Below are 22,500 nucleotides of genomic sequence, written 5' to 3' on the forward strand. Positions count from 1 at the left end.
TACTGATATGAAGGACGACGAGCGTCCTTACTAGCACTAACGCCTCGCGTCCTCAAAAACGTCCTCATATTCATCTTCATATTCTTCTTCTGAACTAATATCGTGCGTCTGAAGTCTCTCCAGCCGACATTTCCGACCCCGAGCGTCCCGAGAAGCGTCCTTACGAGCGTCCTGGTTAGCAAAGCGTTTCTTTTGTTGAATATTCTCTTCCTGTAAGCCAAGATCAATTCCTCCCAATCCCTTCTATTTCTGAGCGATCCTTTGCTGAACGTTCTTCGACTCTGGGAAAAGACGACGGCGGCCGCCTGTGCGGCACCTATTGTCTTTTTCTTTACCGCCAATACTTCTAGAGACTCTCTCAGCAGGACTGCTTGCGCGTTCCTGATTGAGTCGATGAGGTCTAGAAGGCGACGGATCAGACGAAGACGAAGAACGAAGAGAAGCCGCAGGAGAACGTCTAGATTTCTTGACGGGTAGCCAAAGATCTTTTTTACGACTACGTGATCTTTCTTCTTTCTTGGCGAAAAACGTATCCAACTGTTGACGAATCGCTTCGAGTGTCTTTTTTGATGGTGAAGAACCATATGATGGAATGAACCTTTGAGAAGAAGATGGGCGAGGGGACGCCTTCTTCCTTCTCTCCGGACTCGAATCAGGACGCTCAGAAAGCGTCCTAAATCTCTTGTGCGGGATACTGTCTTCGAAGTCTTCCGGAGAAGACCGAAGCGTAAATCGAGGCGGAGGACGCTCTCGATCTCCCGATGAAGCGTCCTCTTCCATCATACCTTTCCTAAGAGGGCGAGAAAGACGATGGCCGCCAGTGCGACGTCTTACGTCTTCCTTACCACTCTCACTTGGAGAGGCTGCGTACTCTTCCGTAAGACCTTTCCTAAGAGGGCGAGAAAGACGATGGCCGCCAGTGCGACGTCTTACGTCTTCCTTACCACTCTCACTTGGAGAGGCTGCGTACTCTTCCGTAAGACCTTCCTAAGAGGGCGAGAAAGACGATGGCCGCTTGTGCGACACCTTACGTCTTCCTTACCACTCTCAGTCGGAGAGGTCTTCCGAGATTCCCACCCACGGTGAGGTGAGGACGTCTCGGAGGAAGAGAAGCATTCCTTCAAGATTCGAGCTTGCGCGCGATCTTTGGCAGCCTGGGATGCGTCTTCAGGATCTGCCGAAGGGACGCCAGACCGGTGTTTAATTCCCGTAACCCTCCTTCGGCCTTCGACATGTCCATTCCCTGTGTTCTGGGAGTCCGACAGAGGTCTCAACCTGGAGGCATTATAGGACCGATCTGACGCCCCCTCCACTTCACTAGGGGCACTAACATTATCACTACACTTTTGCACATTAGATTGTAGCACTTTCATTTTCGATTCAAGGTTCCGAATCGATTCCAAAATGGTAGAAAGGGCATTCCCTTCGGTAACAATCACTTCCTTATCTGAAGGAGAAATTATAGGGTTATGCGTAACACGTTCTACATTTATGTTAGATTGAGCAACTTTACTTTGACTTTTAACAGAAGCACTCCTGGAGGAAGACCTCCTAATTCTGTCACGCTCAAGTCTACGAATGTAAGATTCATACGCCTTCCATTCGGCATCAGTTAACACTTCACATTCTTTGCACCTATCATCCAACAAGCAAACATGCCCTCTACAATTCACACACACTGTGTGAGGATCTACCGAGGCTTTTGGTAGCCTCACCTTACATTCTTCTACACCACACACTCTGAAACTAGTAGAACTAGATCCAGACATCTCAATTCTAAGAAAAATCAAAGCCAAAAATCAAAATCCAAACCACAATAGCATATGCCAAATCACTAAGCCAAGTCCGAAACCAAAAGACAATCCAAATACTCAAGTGACAAATGAAGTTTTTCGAAATTCCTAAGCGGGAGGGTTCTGTAAAACAGATGTTTTACCGACCTCGGCGACAGAAGAAAATCTGAATAGAAAATGGGAATGGTTCCCGGTATCCGCCTCCCAGCGGCGGGAATGGGTACTAACCACCTAGCCGACCACTGCGTTTGCCGGGAGTTTCGAAATTCTGTCGGTCGTCAGAGAATACAGCTATATATATATCTGGCAGGTAAGTGTCATGAACAAACCCAGTGTTTCTTCTTCCCACCAGGTTGACCCTTGCTCAATGTACTGCTGCAAAAGTGAAGACTTGTAGGTCCACTGCAGAAGCAGCAGAAGGGTCCGCTGCAGAGGGAAGGACTCAAGAGAAGTTCTTAGCCAAAACTAAAAGACCCTGGGGAGGAGTACTATACCAAGGTCCTCACAATGTCTACTGGAAAGTCTCCAGATGCTACAAATATTTTGAAAAACTAAACCTTATGGTCATTGCTGGATGGAAGAGATCATGGCTGTATGTCCACCTTCAAATCAAAGTCATCATCAGAGGAGTGCAAACTCTCCCAACTCCCTCAATGCACCAATAGTTACAAAAAGAAAGTCAGGAGTAAGAGTTCCCAAAGGACCAAAAGTAGACTGTAACGTCTATGAGTAACCAAAGTTATTATTCAGACAGACAGGGAACTGATATCAACCACCCATGGAGGTCTGGCCAACTGGTTGCCATGAACACTTGTGTTTCAGTCCCAGGAAGCAGGAAGGAAGCAACACTCATCAAAAAGGGACATCAATGGATATCTTAAATCATAACCCAGCGACTCCTGACTCATACCCCTCCCGCACCCACATCTATTAGAAGCTTTTACATATCCTCCACGACTTAATAGCAATGCACTTGGCAGCCAAGTCTGTCATACAGAACTGTAACACTGATGGTATCCTCATTCTGAAGGCCTGTTGACACCAGCAACTGCTTTAACAATGCTATGGGTAGGGTAGCTGCCTTGTCCTTTGCTACTAAGCCACACAATGTCAAGCTTCAGTAAAAAACCACCCATCATAGCCTTGGAATCCTCATTATGCTATTGCTTGGGAGACACGTTAAAAAAAGTATTCTCAATACTTCAATACCTTTCTACAATCACTCAGTAAACTAGTCTCATTAACGTTTTCAAATGTGTAAGATCATACAAAATTTCAAAATTATTTATAGTGAATACTGTATGGAAAGCATCATAAATCAAACATTATCTATAGCATTAAGAACTGCAAAGCATGCCTGATGACCAATGTAAGAGAAAAACACAACACAAAAAAAAGGTACTCTAAATGCCATGACACCTACAAAGTGCTAATCTTCTGTCAACGATGGTAGAGCATTTTGAATCACCTGAAAAAACTATACAACCACCATACTCTTCTTTAGCATAACATGCACAGAGTACCCAAAAAATTTTATCAGCTACCTAATCCTGACAATACAAACGAACACTAAACCAACTATCCAAAGGTGAGAAAAATAATTACCATGAGATGAGATGACACACACTATACCATGTATTACAGCATGAATAAAATAATAGGTTTGTATTGTGTATGGGACAGTAAGCATCATTAAATCGAAGTCTTCAAATTAATCACTGTAGGAGTAAACCTAACTGCAAAATACTATATCAAGTTCATAACAATTCATCCACTATATCTCACTGTTTTCATTGTTGATAGACAGGGTGTGTACTCCACGCTCTTGCGCTCGCTGCTGCCATCTCGGGGCTGGCCCCCTGGTCAATTCCCCATCCATTTTTAAGGCCTCGGTCAAATTCGCATTAAACTGCAGATGGGACATGTTCAAACTTTTTGAGACGTCAGAATATGTTGATATTAAAGACTTCCTTGCCAAATGGAATCACTGGTGATCTGAAATCTAGAGAGAAAATTTGTACCACTGATTGTTACGTATGCTAATTTATGAGATGGTAAAACCTATAATTGCACTCTCTATGAAAGCAACAACAAAAAAAATAAAATAAAATAAGTTAAAAATACAAATGCATAAAAATTTTGGGGGACAAGTCTCTGTCCTACCAGTCAAAATAAGCTATATCAGTTGCTGATATTTACCATCAGGTACAAAAAAAAATACTATATGTGTGGCAAAGGACTAAAAAGAATGAATGAAAAGTAAATACATGTAGCTGGAGCGGGAAGTAATGTAGCCGAGAGGTCAAAGGAATCCTACTATGAACCTTTAGCACCATCTACAGTGGAATTTACATGACCCACTAAAGGGGGCACCCTTTGAGTGGAATTCATTAGATTTAACTAAGAGACACTAATCACAAGCATTGTGTAACCATTTCTAATATCTAATAAAAAAAAGGGACAAACCTTTTAATCTACAGTAATATTAATAAAAAACAATCACAATTAGAAAAAAGTTAGTAACATTCAGCTATTAAATAATGCTGTGCAATGCTTAGATAAAATCACCGATACAGTAAACCATCTAAAAAACATAAGAGGCCAAGCATATTTCAATACAGAATAATCATAGCACATGAAAAAATTTATGAAAAGAAATTTCAAATAAAAAATAAAAAAATGCAAGTGAAACCTTTGCAAAGCTTCTTTATTCCACATTATGCAGCATGCCCAGAGTAGGGAAAATCTAGTAATGTAGTTGGTTTTACCTCTTTGACTTTTAAAGCTTCATACTAGAGTAGATTCCTCTGGCATTTGCAATACATATAGCATTAGAAATATGTACAGTGGGCACTCCATATTCACGGCTTCACACATTCGCGGATTTCTCTCTGGAACATATACCCCCATTATTCACGGGAAATTTGTCTACTCACAGAATTTTTCCATGTGAAATATTAACAAATTCCTGGGTTTTTTTATTCATTTCATCATAAAATGCACTTTTTGTGATAAAACTATTAAAAAACCAGGTATATAAATTTTTAAGTGGGTTTTTCTTGAGTTTTAAGCATTTTTGATTGGGGTTCCAATTATTTGTGGGGAGGGGGAAGTCTGGTATGCATCCCCGCTGTACTACTATACACAACAGTGTCAGAAGTAAAGTACACAATAAGCACACTCAAATAGGGAGCATGTCTGGGTATGAAAGAGCATGTGCCAATAAAGTCTCCCCTGGTAAAAGTCTGTGTTCTTAGAGGACTTGGCTGCCAACTCCACAGACTCCAACAGTTCTCTCTCACCTTCAGTCACACATGATCTTGCTATTCCTCCATGGCAGGGATGGAGGATTTAGAAAGAGCACATAGAACTACGGGCTGAGAAATCAATTGCCATTACCTTTCTCCTAAAGGACTCACTTTAGAGGAGACGGAGGCCTGGACACTGATCATATACAGTATGTGCATGTTCAGACACTGACCTGTTCATGTCTTTTGCAGCTCATAAGTGACTTTTAATCTCTAAACTATTCAACTGTGATATAGAGGAACAAATAAAATAATATAAGTAACTTGGAGCTTCTCATAAAATAATACTTCCTCAGTTGTGATATGAGACAAATGATCTGTTCAATGGCTATTTTAGTAAATCTTTAGAAATTTTTCACTTACATATACCTAAATCATCACAAATGTTTACTAATCCAGCATCATATTTCTTCTCCAATAACCCTTCAAGAGTGAGTCATGACATCAGAAGACAACTGTAGATACTCTGATATCAGTTACAAAGTTAAGCAATCAACATTTGATTATGTTATTTCCAGAGTCACTCCAAATTTTTCACTTGTCAGAGCTTTGCTGGCCTGGCTGTGTTCTGGCCAGTCTTCAGAACACTGCTCAATTTGTGAATAATGGCAGCAAATTTTGACAAATATTGTGGAAACACACTGGGAATAACATCATTTTGTAAAAGGATATGTGCAGGTCCTAAATTTAACATGGAGAGAGCTTCATATATGGATATGTGTAGCCCTGAAAACGAGTTACTGATGAAATTCCAGTCATTTAGATGTTTAACAGAATCTTTCTGGCAGTTTAATCTAACTTAAGAATTTTTTTATCAATCCCTTGCAACCTTTACCCTTTTCTTTATAAATAATGTGAAATAACATTGGGAAATCCTACTCTTAAAGCAATGGTATATTCGGAGAGACCTAAAAGCCCACATTCCCTTTGAAGACAGCAGGAGAGAGGACAACAAATATCCAAAGTAGGCTAACAACAAAAATATTGTTCTATGATATGGTTTGATGTTTGGCAAAACTGGTCAAGTAGTATACAATCTAGTGTCCTAGGTTACAATGCAGTTTTCACCTGAATGATTTAAGGCACCTGTGTCAGTTTGGGTAGATGATCACCCACAAGTCAATAGGACCCTGGGTCCTCCGTTACCTTTGGTTAGGACACGTTAATGGTTTTCACTTTACAAGCAAGGGCATCATATGTCAGGTTAGGTGTGGGATGGTTCACCCACAAGTCAGGCAGTGCTTAGTTAGTTACTATGCATCCATGTAGGTCAATTCCAATTTTCATATTCCTCAACCCCAAAGCATTTTCTCATGCTAGCCACTAGCCTTTAGAATAGTTTAATAGAGCTTAGTCCAAAGGCCAAAAGCTGGGACCTATGAGCTCATTCAGCGCTGAAAGGAAAATTGAGAGTAAAAGGTTAGAAAGGTGTAACAGGACAAAAACCTTGCAGTTACACTTTGAAACAATTGTTAGGAAAGGGTGGAAAGTAAGATGGAAGAAAATGAAAGGAGGTACAGTAAAAGGAATGAAAGGGGTAGCAACTAGGGGCCATTGGGACACTGCAAAGTACCTAAAGTAATGTCTATTGTGTACTGGCCTTTCATACTATTAAAGACTTAGGAAGGTAAGCAATGGGATCAACAGTCTAGGCTAAGGAATTTCTAAAAATAATAAAACTTCATATTTCTGAAAGTTTCAAAAAAATTTAGTATTTTCCATTCTAACAAGATTAGTTTTAGAAGCAAACTTCCCTCATTTTTGACTGGCTACCTACACAACTCCACATAGCCTAACCAACCATGAAACAAAGCTTAGTATGTGTAGAATAAGCTAACCAACCTCACTCAGGTAAAACTGAAGACTTCTACCGCAGCCTGGTTCACGCCTCATCGCCGACCGTAATAGCTATTTCCTGCCTTTTGTTTGTACTTTTGTCTGCTGTCTTTTGTTTATGTTAAGGATGTTTACAATCTTTTGCTTATGGTTTCACATCCATCCTCAAGGGGCTGATACTAAGCACGGCGCACAGTTTACACGTAAAATGGTAGGTGGGGTAAAATACCGGGGTCTCCAAATACCGAATGGCCGGCCTCTACCATAGTGCAACCACCTTCCCAAAATTTGGAAGGTATTTCTACAGAAGCAGTCCGCACGGACTGCAAGGAACGTAACCGTGGATACAACATCCACTAGGGATCGGGGGCAGTCCAATGTATTTTGCCGTGTTTAGTACTGGCCCCTGGGGGGTTAATTACAGTCGTCCGATTAAATACTATTGGGTAGTTAACAGTTTCCCGGGCGAGCGCGACTCCCAAATCCATCCGCCACGGTAAGTAGCCTTACTGTAATCCCTGTGGTTAGTGCGCGCAGCGCAACATTACCTCTTGCCAGAACATGCCGTGCCTGCCAAGAATCTTTAAATATGCGGATAAGGCGCGAAGCACCGTTCCGCCATGGCCTTACTGACAGCACACATAAACATTCTTGTTCAGTAGGTAAAACTGCACAGAAAAACCGCAACTGCCATAGTCTAGGCTGCTGCGGATAAGTACCCTAGATCTACCGAAAAAACTTACTTTCAGAGGAAAGTAGAGGTCTCGAGGTGTTGCTTCAACAAATGTCTATCCTGGGTTACAGGACGGGTTAAAAGTACTTTTTCGGGTAGGTGGTCGACCTACGGTTGAGGCCAGGTGGTCATTCGGTATTTTACCAGAGGCTAACTAATTAGTTATGGAATAGAATAGAATATATAATTCAGACCAAATGCCAAGCGCTGGGACCTACGAGGTCCAACCTAGGTACCAATAAACGACACCTGAGCCTAGGCATGTCGAACTCTTTACCATAATTGAACAGTAGCCTAAAGGCTTTGCAGTCACAAACTACCGAATAATTTTACGTCATTTTGAAATCTTGAAGAATCAAGTCCAACCAGAGACGGAAAATCATTCAAATATCGAATGACAAAAAAGAAAAAAGAAAAAATAGATAAAGCTTGACAGATTAGCAAGTAACGACGTCTTACGAGTCAGCTTAAACCACAAACCGGTACTACCTATATAACACATTTCTTTACCTTGCCACGGCCGTAAACCCAAATTCCATACATAAAAGATTATATTCTACAGTCAGTGATGAAAACAGACACGGGAGAAACGGTAAAATACTTACAAATACGTAGAAATCGCGAGGCACAAAAGCCAGTTCACATAGGAGATCGTTCCCCGCACCCAGATTTAAATGGTCGATTTAAAAGGACGTAAACAATCAAATGAACGTCGTTGAACTTCCTACCATAATTTACTGTCTTAAATATATAAATATACCTATATAAATAATAATTATTATATAAAAATAACTAATCAATAAAAAAAATAAAATCGACATCTAGTTATATTTAATATTTTGAGATAGATTGGTTCTATAAAGATGCTCAAGTGACTCTTCATTGGCGAAACTTTAACAAATTTCAAACAAAATAAGATGACACTTTTGAATGAATTATTGAAGTTAAGATTAATTTTAGAGGAATCTTAAAGGATAATAATGAGATAATGGGAGATGTGAACAAAGCATGGAAGACTGAAGTCGATAAAAGAATAGTGTGTCGGCAGAGAAAAGAAATGTTAGACCTACGAAAACGAACACACTATAATGGGGCAATTCGATAATGTGAGCGGATATGGGTGGGGGTTCCTGAAAGCAGTAGTGGGATACTGAATAAAGCAAGAATTATATATATATATATATATATATATCTATATATATATATATATATATATATATATATATATTATACACACACACACACACATACACACACACACACACGTTTAGATGAGCGAGAGGGTGTGGAAGTCAAGTATTCGTTATAAACATTCGTGTGAATTTTAAAGAAAACAAGAAAAAATGACAGAAAACTTATAAAAATTCGACAGAGAGAGAGATAGAGATTATGGAGAATGCTGAGAATGTGTTACATAAAAGATAAGTTACTGGTCGTTATTAAATGCTTTTAGGATGAAGCTTACGAGCATGTCAGAATACTTGGCCGACAGATTTGCAAGGGACGTAACTAGTACGACAGAAGCTTGATACATCTAATAGCTATTCAATGCACGTATCTTCCTGCTGAGTTATAATGAAATGAAATGATCAGAATTGATCGCTTCCGTACGCTCTAGAATATAACATTGGTATCAGAACTCATTAGGCCTTGTGCGTGTTTTCCACAAGCTGACTTACAATGCCTCGTCAGATATCGTCGTCATGGGGAAAAAAAAGAAGGAAGGGTATTTTGCTAAGGCAACTATTTTAATATGGCATACCAGACCATCGACGGTTGTTTGAGCAAAACTGTGAATTGGGGGGAAGTAAGACAGCATTCTTCTAATCATTTTGCATGCCAGCAGGCTCTGAGTATGAACAAATTCCGCTGGAGGTAAGTGATTTGAGACGTGAAATATGCTGCGGTATTTCTGATATTGTTAGTGTGAGTCTGCTAATGTCGGTACCAAGGTCTAAAGGATTCTTTAGACCTTGGTCGGTACGTACTACTTTTTCTTGTTCTACGCGTCACCTGCTCCGCGGTGCTAGTAGTACTAAACACCGTATGGCAAATGCAAAGTAGACAGCCGCACGAAGATATCGTTTATTTACATAATTTTTCTTCCACATAATACAGAAATGGGTGTACGTATATCCCTTCGAACCCGCAAAATTTTTCATCTCCGATTTTGCTGAAATACGCAGCCTCTGGTGGTTTCTGTCTAACAACTGCCCATACCTTACGGGAAGTTTCAAATGTAACCCGTTTCCGGCTTATGAAGAAGCCTTTTATCGTGTCCAGGTTTCTTAACATTGGGCTTCAATGCGCAGATTATGGCAGGATTATCGAAATAAGCATGGCACAGCTTAGTCATCTGAATGATAATGAAACCGAGAAATCACTAATATCATGAGATATCATATAAAAGATTTCCCTAATACAAATGGCGTCTCAAAGCGTTAAAATTTTGAGGACATTTTTTTTTTTCGTATACTACTAAGATGTTGCTATTTATCAACTGTAAACTTGTTTATATAGATGAATGTACTGTATTTACGATTGTGGAATAAATCACTACAAATAAAACAGCTGCATAATAACAAGAGTGCGAACGATAAAATGCTCTATTAGAGACCTAATAATTTTATCTATGACCAAGTTTTGTTTTAATTAATTGTAATTGAAAGCCTCAATAGCTGTTGAGTTATTGAAGCTATTGAAGCCTTAATGTAAATACGTTATTTAGCATTTACCAGAGAGAAAGTTGGGGGGAGGGGGGGAGAGAATTTAAATAGTTCCTTTGTTAAAGTCCAAATTTACCTCTAATTCTCTGATTCAACATCAGAATTATTTATTTCAGATCTCTCTCTCTCTCTCTCTCTCTCTCTCTCTCTCTCTCTCTCTCTCTCTCTCTCTCTCTCTCTCGTACGCGAAAAAGATGAATAAAAGAACAGAAATAGGCCCTCTAAGAATTGAAGGGAGATTAACGAATGAAAAAAAGGAAATATGCAACATATTGGCAGAACGATATAAGAGAGAATTCACCCCTAGAATTGATAATGAAGATAATGATATAGAAGTAAGGGACGAAAATAGTGAATATTTAGCTGACATAGATATTAATGAAGCTGATATTGTGCAGGCTATTAATGAAATTAAAAATGGAGCTGCTGCAGGTCCTGATGGTGTCCCTGCTATTTTGTTAAAGAAAGTAGTTCATTCTATCGCAAAGCCACTTGCAATATTATCAAGACAAAGTGTAGATACAGGCAAGATTTATGATGAGCACAAATTAGCATATATTACCCCTACTTTCAAAAGTGGATCAAGACTAGAGGCAAGTAATTATAGGCCTGTGAGTCTAACATCACATATTATGAAAGGGTAATGAAAAATATTATGAAACATTTAATAAAAAATTATTTGTTTAATATAGGACAACATGGTTTCATACCCAGAAAAAGTACACAAACCCAACTGTTAGTCCACCGTAAGAACATATACAAAAATATGAAAAGAGGAAATGAAACAGATGTAGTTTATCTAGACTTTGCAAAAGCTTTTGACAAGGTAGACCATAATATATTAGCGAAGAAAATTAGAAAACATAATATAGTGGATAAAGTAGGAAGATGGTTAAAAGAATTTTTACACAACAGAAAACAGACAGTTATTGCAAACGATGAGAAATCAGATGAAGCTAAGGTAATATCCGGTGTGCCACAAGGTACGGTGTTAGCTGCATTACTGTTTGTTATTATGATTACAGACATAGACAGTAATGTTAAGGACTCGGTAGTGAGTAGTTTCGCCGATGACACAAGAATAAGTAGAGAAATTACTTGTAATGAAGATAGGAACGCGCTACAAAGAGACCTTAACAAAGTATATGATTGGGCAGAGGTAAATAGGATGGTATTTAACTCTGATAAATTTGAATCAATAAATTATGGAGACAGAGAAGGCAAGCTATATGCATATAGGGGACCTAATAATGAGACAATCACAAATAAGGAAGCAGTTAAAGACCTTGGTGTGATGATGAATAGGAACATGTTATGCAATGATCAAATAGCAATTGTATTGGCAAAATGTAAAGCAAAGATGGGAACGTTGTTACGGCACTTCAAAACAAGAAAAGCTGAACACATGATTATGCTTTATAAAACATATGTTCGTAGTCCACTTGAATATTGCAATATGATATGGTACCCACACTATCAAAAGGATATTGCACAAATAGAGAATGTACAAAGGTCCTTTACAGCTAGAATAGAAGAAGTTAAGGACGTTGACTACTGGGAAAGACTACAATCCTTAAAATTATATAGTCTAGAAAGGAGAAGAGAACGCTACACGATAATTCAGGCATGGAAACAGATAGAAGGAATAACCGAAAACATCATGGAGCTAAAAATATCAGAAAGAGCAAGCAGAGGTAGATTAATAGTGCCCAAAACTATACCAGGAAAACTAAGGAAAGCACACAGAACATTAATCCACTACGCACCAGCATCGATAATGCAGCGTCTATTCAATGCGTTGCCAGCTCATCTGACTAATATATCAGGAGTGAGCGTAGATGTGTTTAAGAATAAGCTCGACAAATATCTAAGCTGCATCCCAGACCATCCAAGATTGGAAGATGCAAAATATACCGGAAGATGTACTAGCAATTCTCTGGTAGACATTAGAGGTGCCTCACACTGAGGGACCTGGGGCAACCCGAACAAGATGTAAGGTCTGTAAGGTAAGGTCTCTCTCTCTCTCTCTCTCTCTCTCTCTCAGTTAAGTGCCAAATTTAATGTCTGCGTTAAGATTTCAATAGCTCAGCAACTGAGAGAGAGAGAGAGAGAGAGATGGGGGAAGAATTTAAATGGTTCCTTTGTTAAAGTCCAAAATTACCTTTAATTGTCTCATTCACCATTGGCATCATTTATTATAGATCTCTCTCTCTCTCTCTCTCTCTCTCTCTCTCTCTCTCTCTCTCGTTAAATGCCAAACAATGTCTTAATATTAAGGCTTCAGGAACTCAACAGCTATTGAGGCTTACATTTACATTTAGTTAAAATAAAACTTCGTCATAAATAAAATTCTTAGGTCTGTGACAGAGCAATTTAACGCGTCCACTCTTGTTGTTAATGTAGTTATAGATAAAACTTCCAAGTGAGTCTTTAAAACCATCTTAAGCTAAGCAAAAATAGCATGAACTAATAATCGTACTGAGGCAAATTACAAATCACAGATATGATCATTTCATCACTACAAATATATAAAAGAAGAATTTCTAAAGATATCTAATAGGTTCAAAGTTTAAAATAAAGCTTGTTTGGTGAAGCAGTTTACAATTTATTTAAATATAAATCAATTCCCAATTAATCGAAGCCCACTCACTGTCAAGACTGAGAATACTCGACACTCAAATTCCAACTAGAAGTGTCTCCTTATAACACCTATTAAAAATACATTGTGGGCCCGGTCTTACTCACTAATGTGTGAGGGATCCTTACTGAAATTTTTAAGCAGCTGTTTTAATAAATAGGACGTGATTGATCATGGAATTTACCCACAACTTCACATGTCTCCAAGTTACAGAACTTCTGGTCACTTGGCGGCTCTCTGACTCCATGTTTTCAGAGGCGAATGTCTAAAACTTCTATGGTGTGGTGGAGTGCATGAGCTCTCATAGAAGATGGGATATTTATATGCCGTGACTAAAGAATTTTTCAGCTGAGAGATTTGTTTATGAAGAGTCCAGTATTCTGGACACTTTACTTAGGACTGGGTACGAAGGGGATAGTACTAAACACAGCGTCCCAAGTAGGTGCCGCGTAGATTACCGGCCAAAGTGGCACCGCTATTGTCTTATTTAGATATGTTTAGGTTTTGGGACTGAATAGTACCACTTAAAACATGTAGTACTAGGATCTTTCTGGTAAATTTTATCGATGACATGGAGGGGTTTCTCGCTTTCAGCAGAAATAGAGGCAGCAAATGACATCATGACAAATTATTACAGTGGTTGTATTTCTTCAAAAAGGATAAGAGGATGAAAGAAAACGAGAGTACGGTACTAAATCTTTTATTTGTCGGTTCAAGTAATTCTACTTAGTATTCCTCTTTCCCCTACTTGGACGCCGGTGCGTAATCCGTGAATTATACAACGCTGAAAAGAATATTGCAAGCAGATAAACATAATCTAAGTCTTTCTTAACATACTCTGCGAAAAACCGTTGAAGCATGCAAAATAATTTCAAATATTATATAGAAAGAAGGTGGGAACTAAAACAGATAAACGGACGTGGATTTTAAAAAAATCAATTCCTGTGAATTACAAACTAAGTCCCTGTAAAATGTATTATCTAATCTTTAAGTGAGAAGAACAAATAGAAAAGTGATTTACTGATGAAGAAAAAATGCTGATTATGAGATGCAGAACTTTGCCCGAGTTAGATCAAACGTCAGTGAACGAACCTTTGATAGATCATTCGAAAGTCAAACAGTATGATCAGTACGTAAGAAAATCTTTAGGTAATTGTATGCAATGTCATATTTTTGTTTCTCATGTTTATTATCATTATTGTTTACGATTTTCGTCCAAATGGGATACGTTGTATGAGAAATCTAAGACGACGTACGTAATGGATCAAAGGCTTCTTTCACGTAGAATAATACCATCTATTTTTCCGTTTGTTTAAATTGTTTCTCACTTATCATTTTTATTAGTATTATCAATATACGGTGCTACTTTGGTTTGTAATCTACGCGTCAACTACTCATAGAAACAAGTACTAATAATGGCGGAAGCTCCTTGGGACACCGTGTTTAGTACCTACTGGCCCCTCTGGGAATCAAAATATTATACGTATATACCCATATCTGTATCGTGTGGTTGACAGATTATATTAATAAACAACATTTAGTACTAAACAGGGAATCCCAAGGAGCTTCCGCCATGTTTAGTCCTATCACCTCGGAGTAGATGACACTGCGAGCCAATTAAAGTAGCGCCCATTAGACTCATACGTCGAGTCATCCTGATGAGTAATTTTTATTTTCTGACACAAGCAAGACTTTATCGGACGAGTCCGTTACTTCAAGATAAGTCACCGGACTAAAACAAAAGAATGCTCATGTATCTACCAATCAGTCGATCACTGGCAAACACAGAAAACCTGTTAATGGAACAGAGGCGTGAAACCAACATTTCCGATGACCGTACGTGTTATTCTTAAATGCTATTATCCTTCCACTTTTTTATCTGTCAAGATTACGAAAAAAATTTCAAGAAACGATTTTCCATGGAATAATCTGCGGTCATATATCAGTTAGACAGAGATCAATCAATCGTTGATCTAAAATACGAATCTTATATGGGTGAGCGCTTGGAAATTATTATATATAATATAACATATGTGTGTATGTGTATACACATACATATTCAGTAGTAGGGAAACGATCCCTCTTTTTATTACCAGTCATTCGTGTCTTATTGTATCTCATTCATTGCCCTCATAACATATTCGGACACGCTGCTTTTCGGGTCACAAGCCTTATCTCGGCCATTGCGTAATATTAGACCGATGTGTCCACTAACCAGTCTCTCGTGGCCTTCGATTCACGATAAGGAAAAGAGTGAGGGTTGGAGTTATCAGCCTATAACATCTTCGAGTACAGTTGTAACCAGGTATCGCCATCGGTTCTCCATTTATCTGCTTCTTCTTGACTCCTCTTTTTCGTTTGGATCGCCAGTTTGCTTTGAAGAGGACGTAACGGGAGTACTAGTCCTATCTGTCGGAAGACATTCGGTTCCTGGTGTTCATTCGAAAGAAGTAGCAGAAGCTAATGGGAAACACAGAAAGAGGGGATCAGTTATTAGAAAAACAAACAAATGAATAAATAAATAAGTAAATAAAAATGTCAGTAAAGTATTCAAATGAAATTTGAATTGTATTAGGGTAGTAAAGTTCAGATTAATTGCACGACATATACCTCTGAAGGGAGAGGCTGTTCCAAGGCCCAACTTTGGAGGAGTTCGACAATGAGGGGCACTTCATGAAAGTGAACAATCGCCTCAGTCTAATGAGTTCCTTGGGATGTTACAGCAACATTTAAAAAATATTTCTACGATAAAAATACGAAGATGGGAACATATAAGATGTTTGAATATCCCTTTATTGCATCTAAATTCCTGAATAAAGATTCGTTAACCAACGAGAAACTTAAACCCCGAAAACATCTATGTTTGGCATTCGTTAATTAGAAAAAAATGAAAAAAATAAGTCTTTTCCTTATCGCAGATAAGGCTTTGATGATATCCACTTTTGACACTTAATACAACTCACATGAATCTTCAGGGCTTGCTGACTTTTGATTAGATAACAAGTGCTCACGTTTGAAACCTTTCTGTCTTTCTTTCTTGTGACAGCCGTTTTCATTTACCATCTCTTTCCAACCAACCGCCCCACCCCATCCGAAAAAAAAGATAATACCGGACATTTGTGAAATCCCACCGTACAAAGTGTAGCTACTCTTTTGGAAAGTTTAGCAGACTTTGAGTCTTCCAATATATATATATATTATATATATATATATATAGATATATATATATATATATATATATATATAATATATAATGAAGGTTCAGTTCTTACGTATAATGACAGACACAGCAAGCCCCAGAAGGGTGAGCGAGTACATACTGTACTATATATGGTAGCTCGAAGATAATACGCCTCAGATCGACCGTGGCGAGAGAAGAAGAGTTATTAGTGATGAGTCTTGCAGGGTTTGGAGAGATTGAAAATGCGGTTGGGCTGGGAGATGTGAATGTATAGACGTTGGTGACTGAGAAGGCTATGGTGTTGTGCGTCGATTTGGAGTTCTTGAAATAAATGTTGTTGAAGGTACCCGGTTTCTAAGGGAAAATGTTCATAAGTTCACGAGGGAAAGACAAAAGATAAGGCAAGTTTGATTACAATATGCATCAGTACAGAGGGGATGGAAAAGGCATATCAAAGGATGCATTGTGAGAAGAGGAGTGGCTGGAGGTTTATCTGAACATTATTTAACTACTAAAGATAAAATCAAAACCGAGTCAAACTGGAGAGAAAGAGGTGAAATTATACCTATAAGGGTACTATTGACAAGTCACTTTGATATGCATGAAGTAACTAGAGCGTATAAAGAGAAGATGGATAGATAATGGGGAAGGGTCCGAGAAACATAACTTGAAGGATAATTCGATGAGCGTATCCAGTCTTAGAATGTGGTACTAGACCCAGCGGGGAGTATTTGTGGTGTTAGGAGGGCAGGAAAAGGGAATTTAAAAAAAATAAAGAGGTAAGTATCAGAATGAGAATGTGCGCCAGCTTAGGTTATTTGGTGTTCAGCTGCGTGGCTATGAAGAAGGTCGTGTACGGGAATTCAAGAGGATGGATAAGTAGGACTAGGAGAGGGTGAGAGAATAAGGTCACCTACAGGGAAGTAACTGTGCAGAGAAAGACGAACTAATGAACGGGCAACATGAGAATTCGTTCAATGCAGAGGACAGGAAAGAAGCTGGATAATGCAGCTCGACAGTGTTGCCGTTCTGAGGAATTTTGTCTACTAGTGTGGCTTTCTAAGTGGCATCTGGCAACCCTCCGTGGATATTCTGACCACAGCCACGGCGCTGAAGAATAGAATTTTTCACCTAGCCTTTTTATGTTTGATTATGAAAATAAAGTTATAAAACACATCCTGCTTATTTATGTAAATGGATTTTTATTGAAATCCTTTACTTTTCTTCGTCAAAAATACTTTATGCTAAGCTAGTGACGTAGTTTTTTTTACGTCACGGAAAATAATTCTACATCGGAAAGTAAGCATTCTAACCATTAAATTTTTCAGCATCCTAACCATTTAAATCAAAAGAACTGCGTATGGTAACACAGCTAAAAGCCAATGGTGTGAAGAAAAAAGGCAACGTTGGAGCTGGAAGATGTTAGTATTAGTTTAGTAATGGATGCTGACTGTGAGTGTAAGGTATATATGAACCAAGGAAAGGTTCTGACGGTATGGTCAGAATTCATCGTTTCTATTCTATTCAGTTTAAGCTGCCATAGAAGCTAATCTGATCCAGAAATTGCGTTGGCTTGATAGATGCACCCACTTTTTAAACAGGTCAACCTCATTCTGACGTACCGGGAGGCAGGTTCGAATCCTGCAACGGGTTTTCATAGTTTCTCGATCTGTTTTCTGTGCAGATCTTTGTCAGGCTTGTGCCCAGGAACGGAGTGGTTAGGAGGTCAGCATGACTGTTGCACTTAAAAAAAGTGACGAGTAAATTCTATACATACATATTTTACTTTAGTTTATCAGATATATTTATCTGAATTGCTGTTTATCAGGGCTGCGACAGAACTCACAGTAAGAGTGACGGTCATTCTTCGAGATCGTAGGAATCAATCTCAGTATCTTATCTAATGCCAGGACGCCTCAGTACTCTTATTATTATTATTATTATTATTATTATTATTATTATTATTATTATTATTATTATTATTATTATTATTATTATTATTATTCAAAAGATGAAACCTATTCATATGAAACAAGCCCACCTCTGGGCCAGTGACTTGAAACTCCAGCTTCCAAAGAATATTAAGGTGTTCATTAGGAGGAAGCAAGAGGGAGTCAAGGTGAAATACAGGAAGAAGTGATCCCACTTATTAAAAAAGAAAAAAATTAATAGATTAACAAACAGATAAAAAATGTACTAAAATGACAGGAAAATAGCAATAGGGTAGTGATGTTCGACCAGACCTATCAAAAGCACCGCGCAAGCAAACTTTCTGTCTTGGTTTTTGGGAAAAAGTGGAAAAAAGTTTTCCTTTCCAGCAACTACTTAAAAAAAAAAAAAAAAAAAAAAAAAAAAAAAAAAAAAAAAAAACTTTCGAGGTAAGCGAGCCTGATGCGCAAACCATCAACTTTTGTTTGTGTATTGCCGGAGTCTCTCCAGCTCTGCACATATTTGCTGCTAAAGTATATCTTTTTATTCTTGGCGAATCAGTTCATTCTCATGCAATGGAATTCGTTCTGACGTGCGTAGATTCCTTTCTCAAAACAACAAAGAAGACACACTTTGAAAGTGCAAGAGATATGAATGTAGGGAATAGAATAAATGCTAAGAGTCATTAGATACTTTGAAGCAGACATAAATAAGTTTTTCATTTATCGAGGCAGTTAAAATACATTTCGTAAGCAGGTCATACATGGTAACATGTTTGGAAAGGAACACGAAAAAAATTAATTCTTCAAAGGAAGAAGAAGAGCCTCCTGGAACAGGCTCTTCTTACCACGGTTGTAAATTTAGTTGTTTTGAAAACACAAAACACCTGCCACACCTCCTGAAGTCCCTGGGTCCTGACGACCAGCCGAGTTTATCTGAACTTCATCCATTTGGAGAAGAGACACTCCGGAAAACGAAGGGTCATTCAGTGACTGCCTCTATCGTCTTTTCTCGACGATCTTCAGCTGTCGGACCCATTTCACGAAAGGGTTCCTGCAAACTATCTCCGTTCTTATTTCTGCTCAGCCTCAAGCCTTGGACCCTTCAATGTCTTTGGCTATGAATGGCCCAACTAGGTACGTAAACAAGCAGATGGGGGTGTGTATTGTTAGTCTGCAATTGTATACTGTTTAAGCATTACATAACTTTCCGTTGTCTCATAATGGAGCAACTGAAACAAGAAGGGAACTTGGGGTATATTTTCCAATTAGTTTATTGTATTATTTCTAATATGACGTAAGTTCCCTCGACGTGGACAATAGATATCGTCGGTACATTTCATTCATTTTAATATTTTCTTTCTTTTTTTTAAAATACTTACTTTGGCAGCTTATGACTCTTATACTGAGCGGAAAGGGTGAAGTGGGTAGCGAACGAGGCGAGGGGAAAAATAGCGGGAAATGACGTAGGGAGTTTTCCCAAAAGAGCACCTTTGAAAGGAGGACATGAAATAAGTGTCCCGTGGGAGTCAGTACTTTTTAGGGGACTAGTTCGTTCTCAGGGCGCGAGAGGTCATCTTATCACCCTATCTCTCTGGGGACCAAAGTACTTGTTTACCGACTGGAGTAAGGTTTTTTTTCTATTATTGAAAATGCTTCTTGTGTATTCCAGAGGAGTACATAATCTGCGGGAAAAGAGACGCCAGCCTAATATTCGATGGAAGGGTCAAAAGACAAAATGGTAGTGGGAAGTTCTCTGATCAAGAAAGACAAGTTTCGGTTGAAAAAAAACAGGGGGTTCGGTTCTCTTACACATTCGCTGGATATCTTGAGAAGATTTAGAACCATCGAATTCGTTTTCATTTCATTTATTAGGGTGAAGTTTAGGAATGATCAGCGCTCATTCAATTCTCAGGCAGGAGGGGAAATATATAGCAATGGATAAACGTTAAATTCATGACGAAGAAAAACGCGCAGTGGCAAATCACTGAAGCACATGCAAACCACAAAAATAACTGAAATTACTAGAGAGAGAGAGAGAGAGAGTTGTCATCCAAGTAAGCTTATTCAAAACGGAGAATGCAGACTACATCCACCAGGGATTCCGAAGTGATCCTTGAGTCCCCAACCCGGCATTGCGGAAGAAAACGATATCACATCCCAAAATTATCATATATCCTCGGGGATTTCCGCTGAATTAGTTTTTGCAATGAGAATATCCCTGTTTATAAACAAGTGAGATAAGGACCCACAAAAATCCCAGGCATACAATTCGTTACATTAGACACTTGAGCGTAATCGTCCCTTATCGTATAATGTCACACTGACGATATCACTTGGCGCTTTGCTTGAAATAAAACATGACTTAAATCACTCTAAAGTCGTTTGTTATGCGTTAGGAAATATATCTGTATTTAGACTATCTAGATAAGAGAAGACTATGATTAAGGATATGTCAGAATGCTGAAATGAGCAACCTTTGAACAAAAAGAGAATGGAATTCTCAAAACGATAAGGGGACAGACAGCAGCCTCGTTCTATTGCTGCTGGACCGGGCGAGGCGGTACTGTCTTCAGTACCCCAATAGTCTTCAGCGGGTCAGCACCGCATTGACCAGTCTTCTTCTTCATCTTCTTCTTCTTCTTCTTCTACTTCGTCTTCTCATGCGCCAAGGAAAGGAATCTTGGGATAGGAAAGAAGAAGAGGCCGCCACCCAGCTGCAGAATGGAGCAGAAATCGTCCGTCTCAACCATCTCTGGTTCAGTCCAGTAATTACTCTTATTTTTCATTTTGTTTGGTGCTAGGGAGTTTTTGGCAGGGTGGTGTGTGATAACTATTTACCCAATCGATTTTGTTATCTTATTGTACTAAGATTTGTATGCTTTGAAGAACAGAGGCGTTAGAAACGCATAAATGCAGTTGGGAAGTTGGTATGTTTAACATATCGAAATAGCGTTTAATGGAGATGCCATTTAGAAACATGCGTGTCCTGACCGATCTCTCTCTCTCCCTCTCTCTCTCTCCCTCTCTCTCTCTCTCTCCTAACTCAAGAGACACTGATTGCTTCCAGTTGCGCGTCTTTATCTCAACATGCTAGATTACCATTCAGTCATGAACCCATGAGAATCATTTCACAATGTACTCTTTTCGACACGGATCAAGAACAATATATCCAGATTCATAACCCCCGTTCGACCGCTGTGCCTAAGAAAACCCGATGTGTTCGGATGAGAAAGGGAAGTGTTTTTTTTTCTTTTTTTTTTCTTTTTTTTCGTGAGTCACTTTTGCAGATTTTGATTATCTTCACGCCTGTTACCTTTCTTCCCAAGGTAAAATGATGTATGAGACAGTTCAAAAAGTAATGAAGGTTGTGGTGATATATTGGAGCTACAGTACCAGTAGTTGTATACCATGTAGAGAGGTTACTGATTTAACAGGACATTTCTAAGTGGTCTTGATGTTTTTTTATTTAGGAAGGAAAAAGTGTATATCGGGCTTTCCTGATATACATTCAGGCAAACTGGTTGAGTCTGAGCGACACAAAAACAAACAAAGACCTGACTTCTACACTGAATGAAGTTCACTGAGGAATAGAACAACTGCCCTGGGAAGTTCAAAATTGAAAGTGAAGGTTGAAAACGAGTATTCGTAAGCAGTAAGGCCTCCTGGGAGGAATTTTAGTAAAATGATTACACCGCTGAATCAGAGTGACACTTTTTTCTTCTTCTTCTGTTTCTTCTTCTTTTTTTAATCTTATCGTATCTCTTGAAAGATGAGGACCTCATCTGACCTTCAATGCGAGTCGTACATAATGAGATTTTTTATTCATTTATTATTATACGTAAGAATACCAGTGCAATCACGTATGACTGGGTCTGTAATGAGAGATAATTTTATTAATCGATTATTCCTCTGATATATATATATTATATATATATATCCTATATATATATATCTCTATATATATATATATATTATATATATATATATATATTATATATATATATATATATATCATATATATAATATATATATATATATATATAAATATATATATATTATAAGGAATTTGCTTTGGGGAACAAAGGCAATATTGAGGAGTGTCACGACAGAGAAATCATATCAAAACTGCGAGAGAAACCACTGGACTATTTTTGATAGTTTTACTATTTGGAAGCGATTATCATCGGGAGTAAGGAAGGACAGAAAGGGAAACCGATCATTTCTATCCCTTGTATATTTATTCACAGTGCGCATGCTCTAAAAATGGCGCCATAATTCCAGGAATAAACTCGTTTATGAGGACTGAAAACATGGCGTTTAGTGTGGGCTGGACGAATCGGTTTTAAATATTTTT

General features: G+C 38.5%; 2 protein-coding genes across 2 annotated transcripts in view; one reads left to right on the forward strand and one right to left on the reverse strand.

Moving 5' to 3' along the window:
- The window catches only part of LOC135222021 (cell division cycle protein 20 homolog), a 225,595-nt gene extending 217,232 nt beyond the window's left edge, over window positions 1-8,363 (reverse strand). Inside the window, 2 exon segments of the mRNA XM_064260147.1 lie at window positions 3,579-3,795; window positions 8,276-8,363. Coding sequence (XP_064116217.1) covers window positions 3,579-3,717 — 139 coding nt within the window. The 5' untranslated portion in view covers window positions 3,718-3,795; window positions 8,276-8,363.
- A 12,339-nt stretch (window positions 8,364-20,702) lies between these two features.
- The window catches only part of LOC135222022 (uncharacterized), an 18,333-nt gene continuing 16,535 nt past the window's right edge, over window positions 20,703-22,500 (forward strand). Inside the window, exon 1 of the mRNA XM_064260148.1 lies at window positions 20,703-20,911. Coding sequence (XP_064116218.1) covers window positions 20,868-20,911 — 44 coding nt within the window. The 5' untranslated portion in view covers window positions 20,703-20,867. The remainder of the gene's footprint in view (window positions 20,912-22,500) is intronic.

The sequence above is a fragment of the Macrobrachium nipponense genome, chromosome 3 (assembly GCF_015104395.2).
Source record: "Macrobrachium nipponense isolate FS-2020 chromosome 3, ASM1510439v2, whole genome shotgun sequence".
In the NCBI taxonomy this organism is placed as follows: Eukaryota; Metazoa; Arthropoda; class Malacostraca; order Decapoda; family Palaemonidae; genus Macrobrachium; species Macrobrachium nipponense.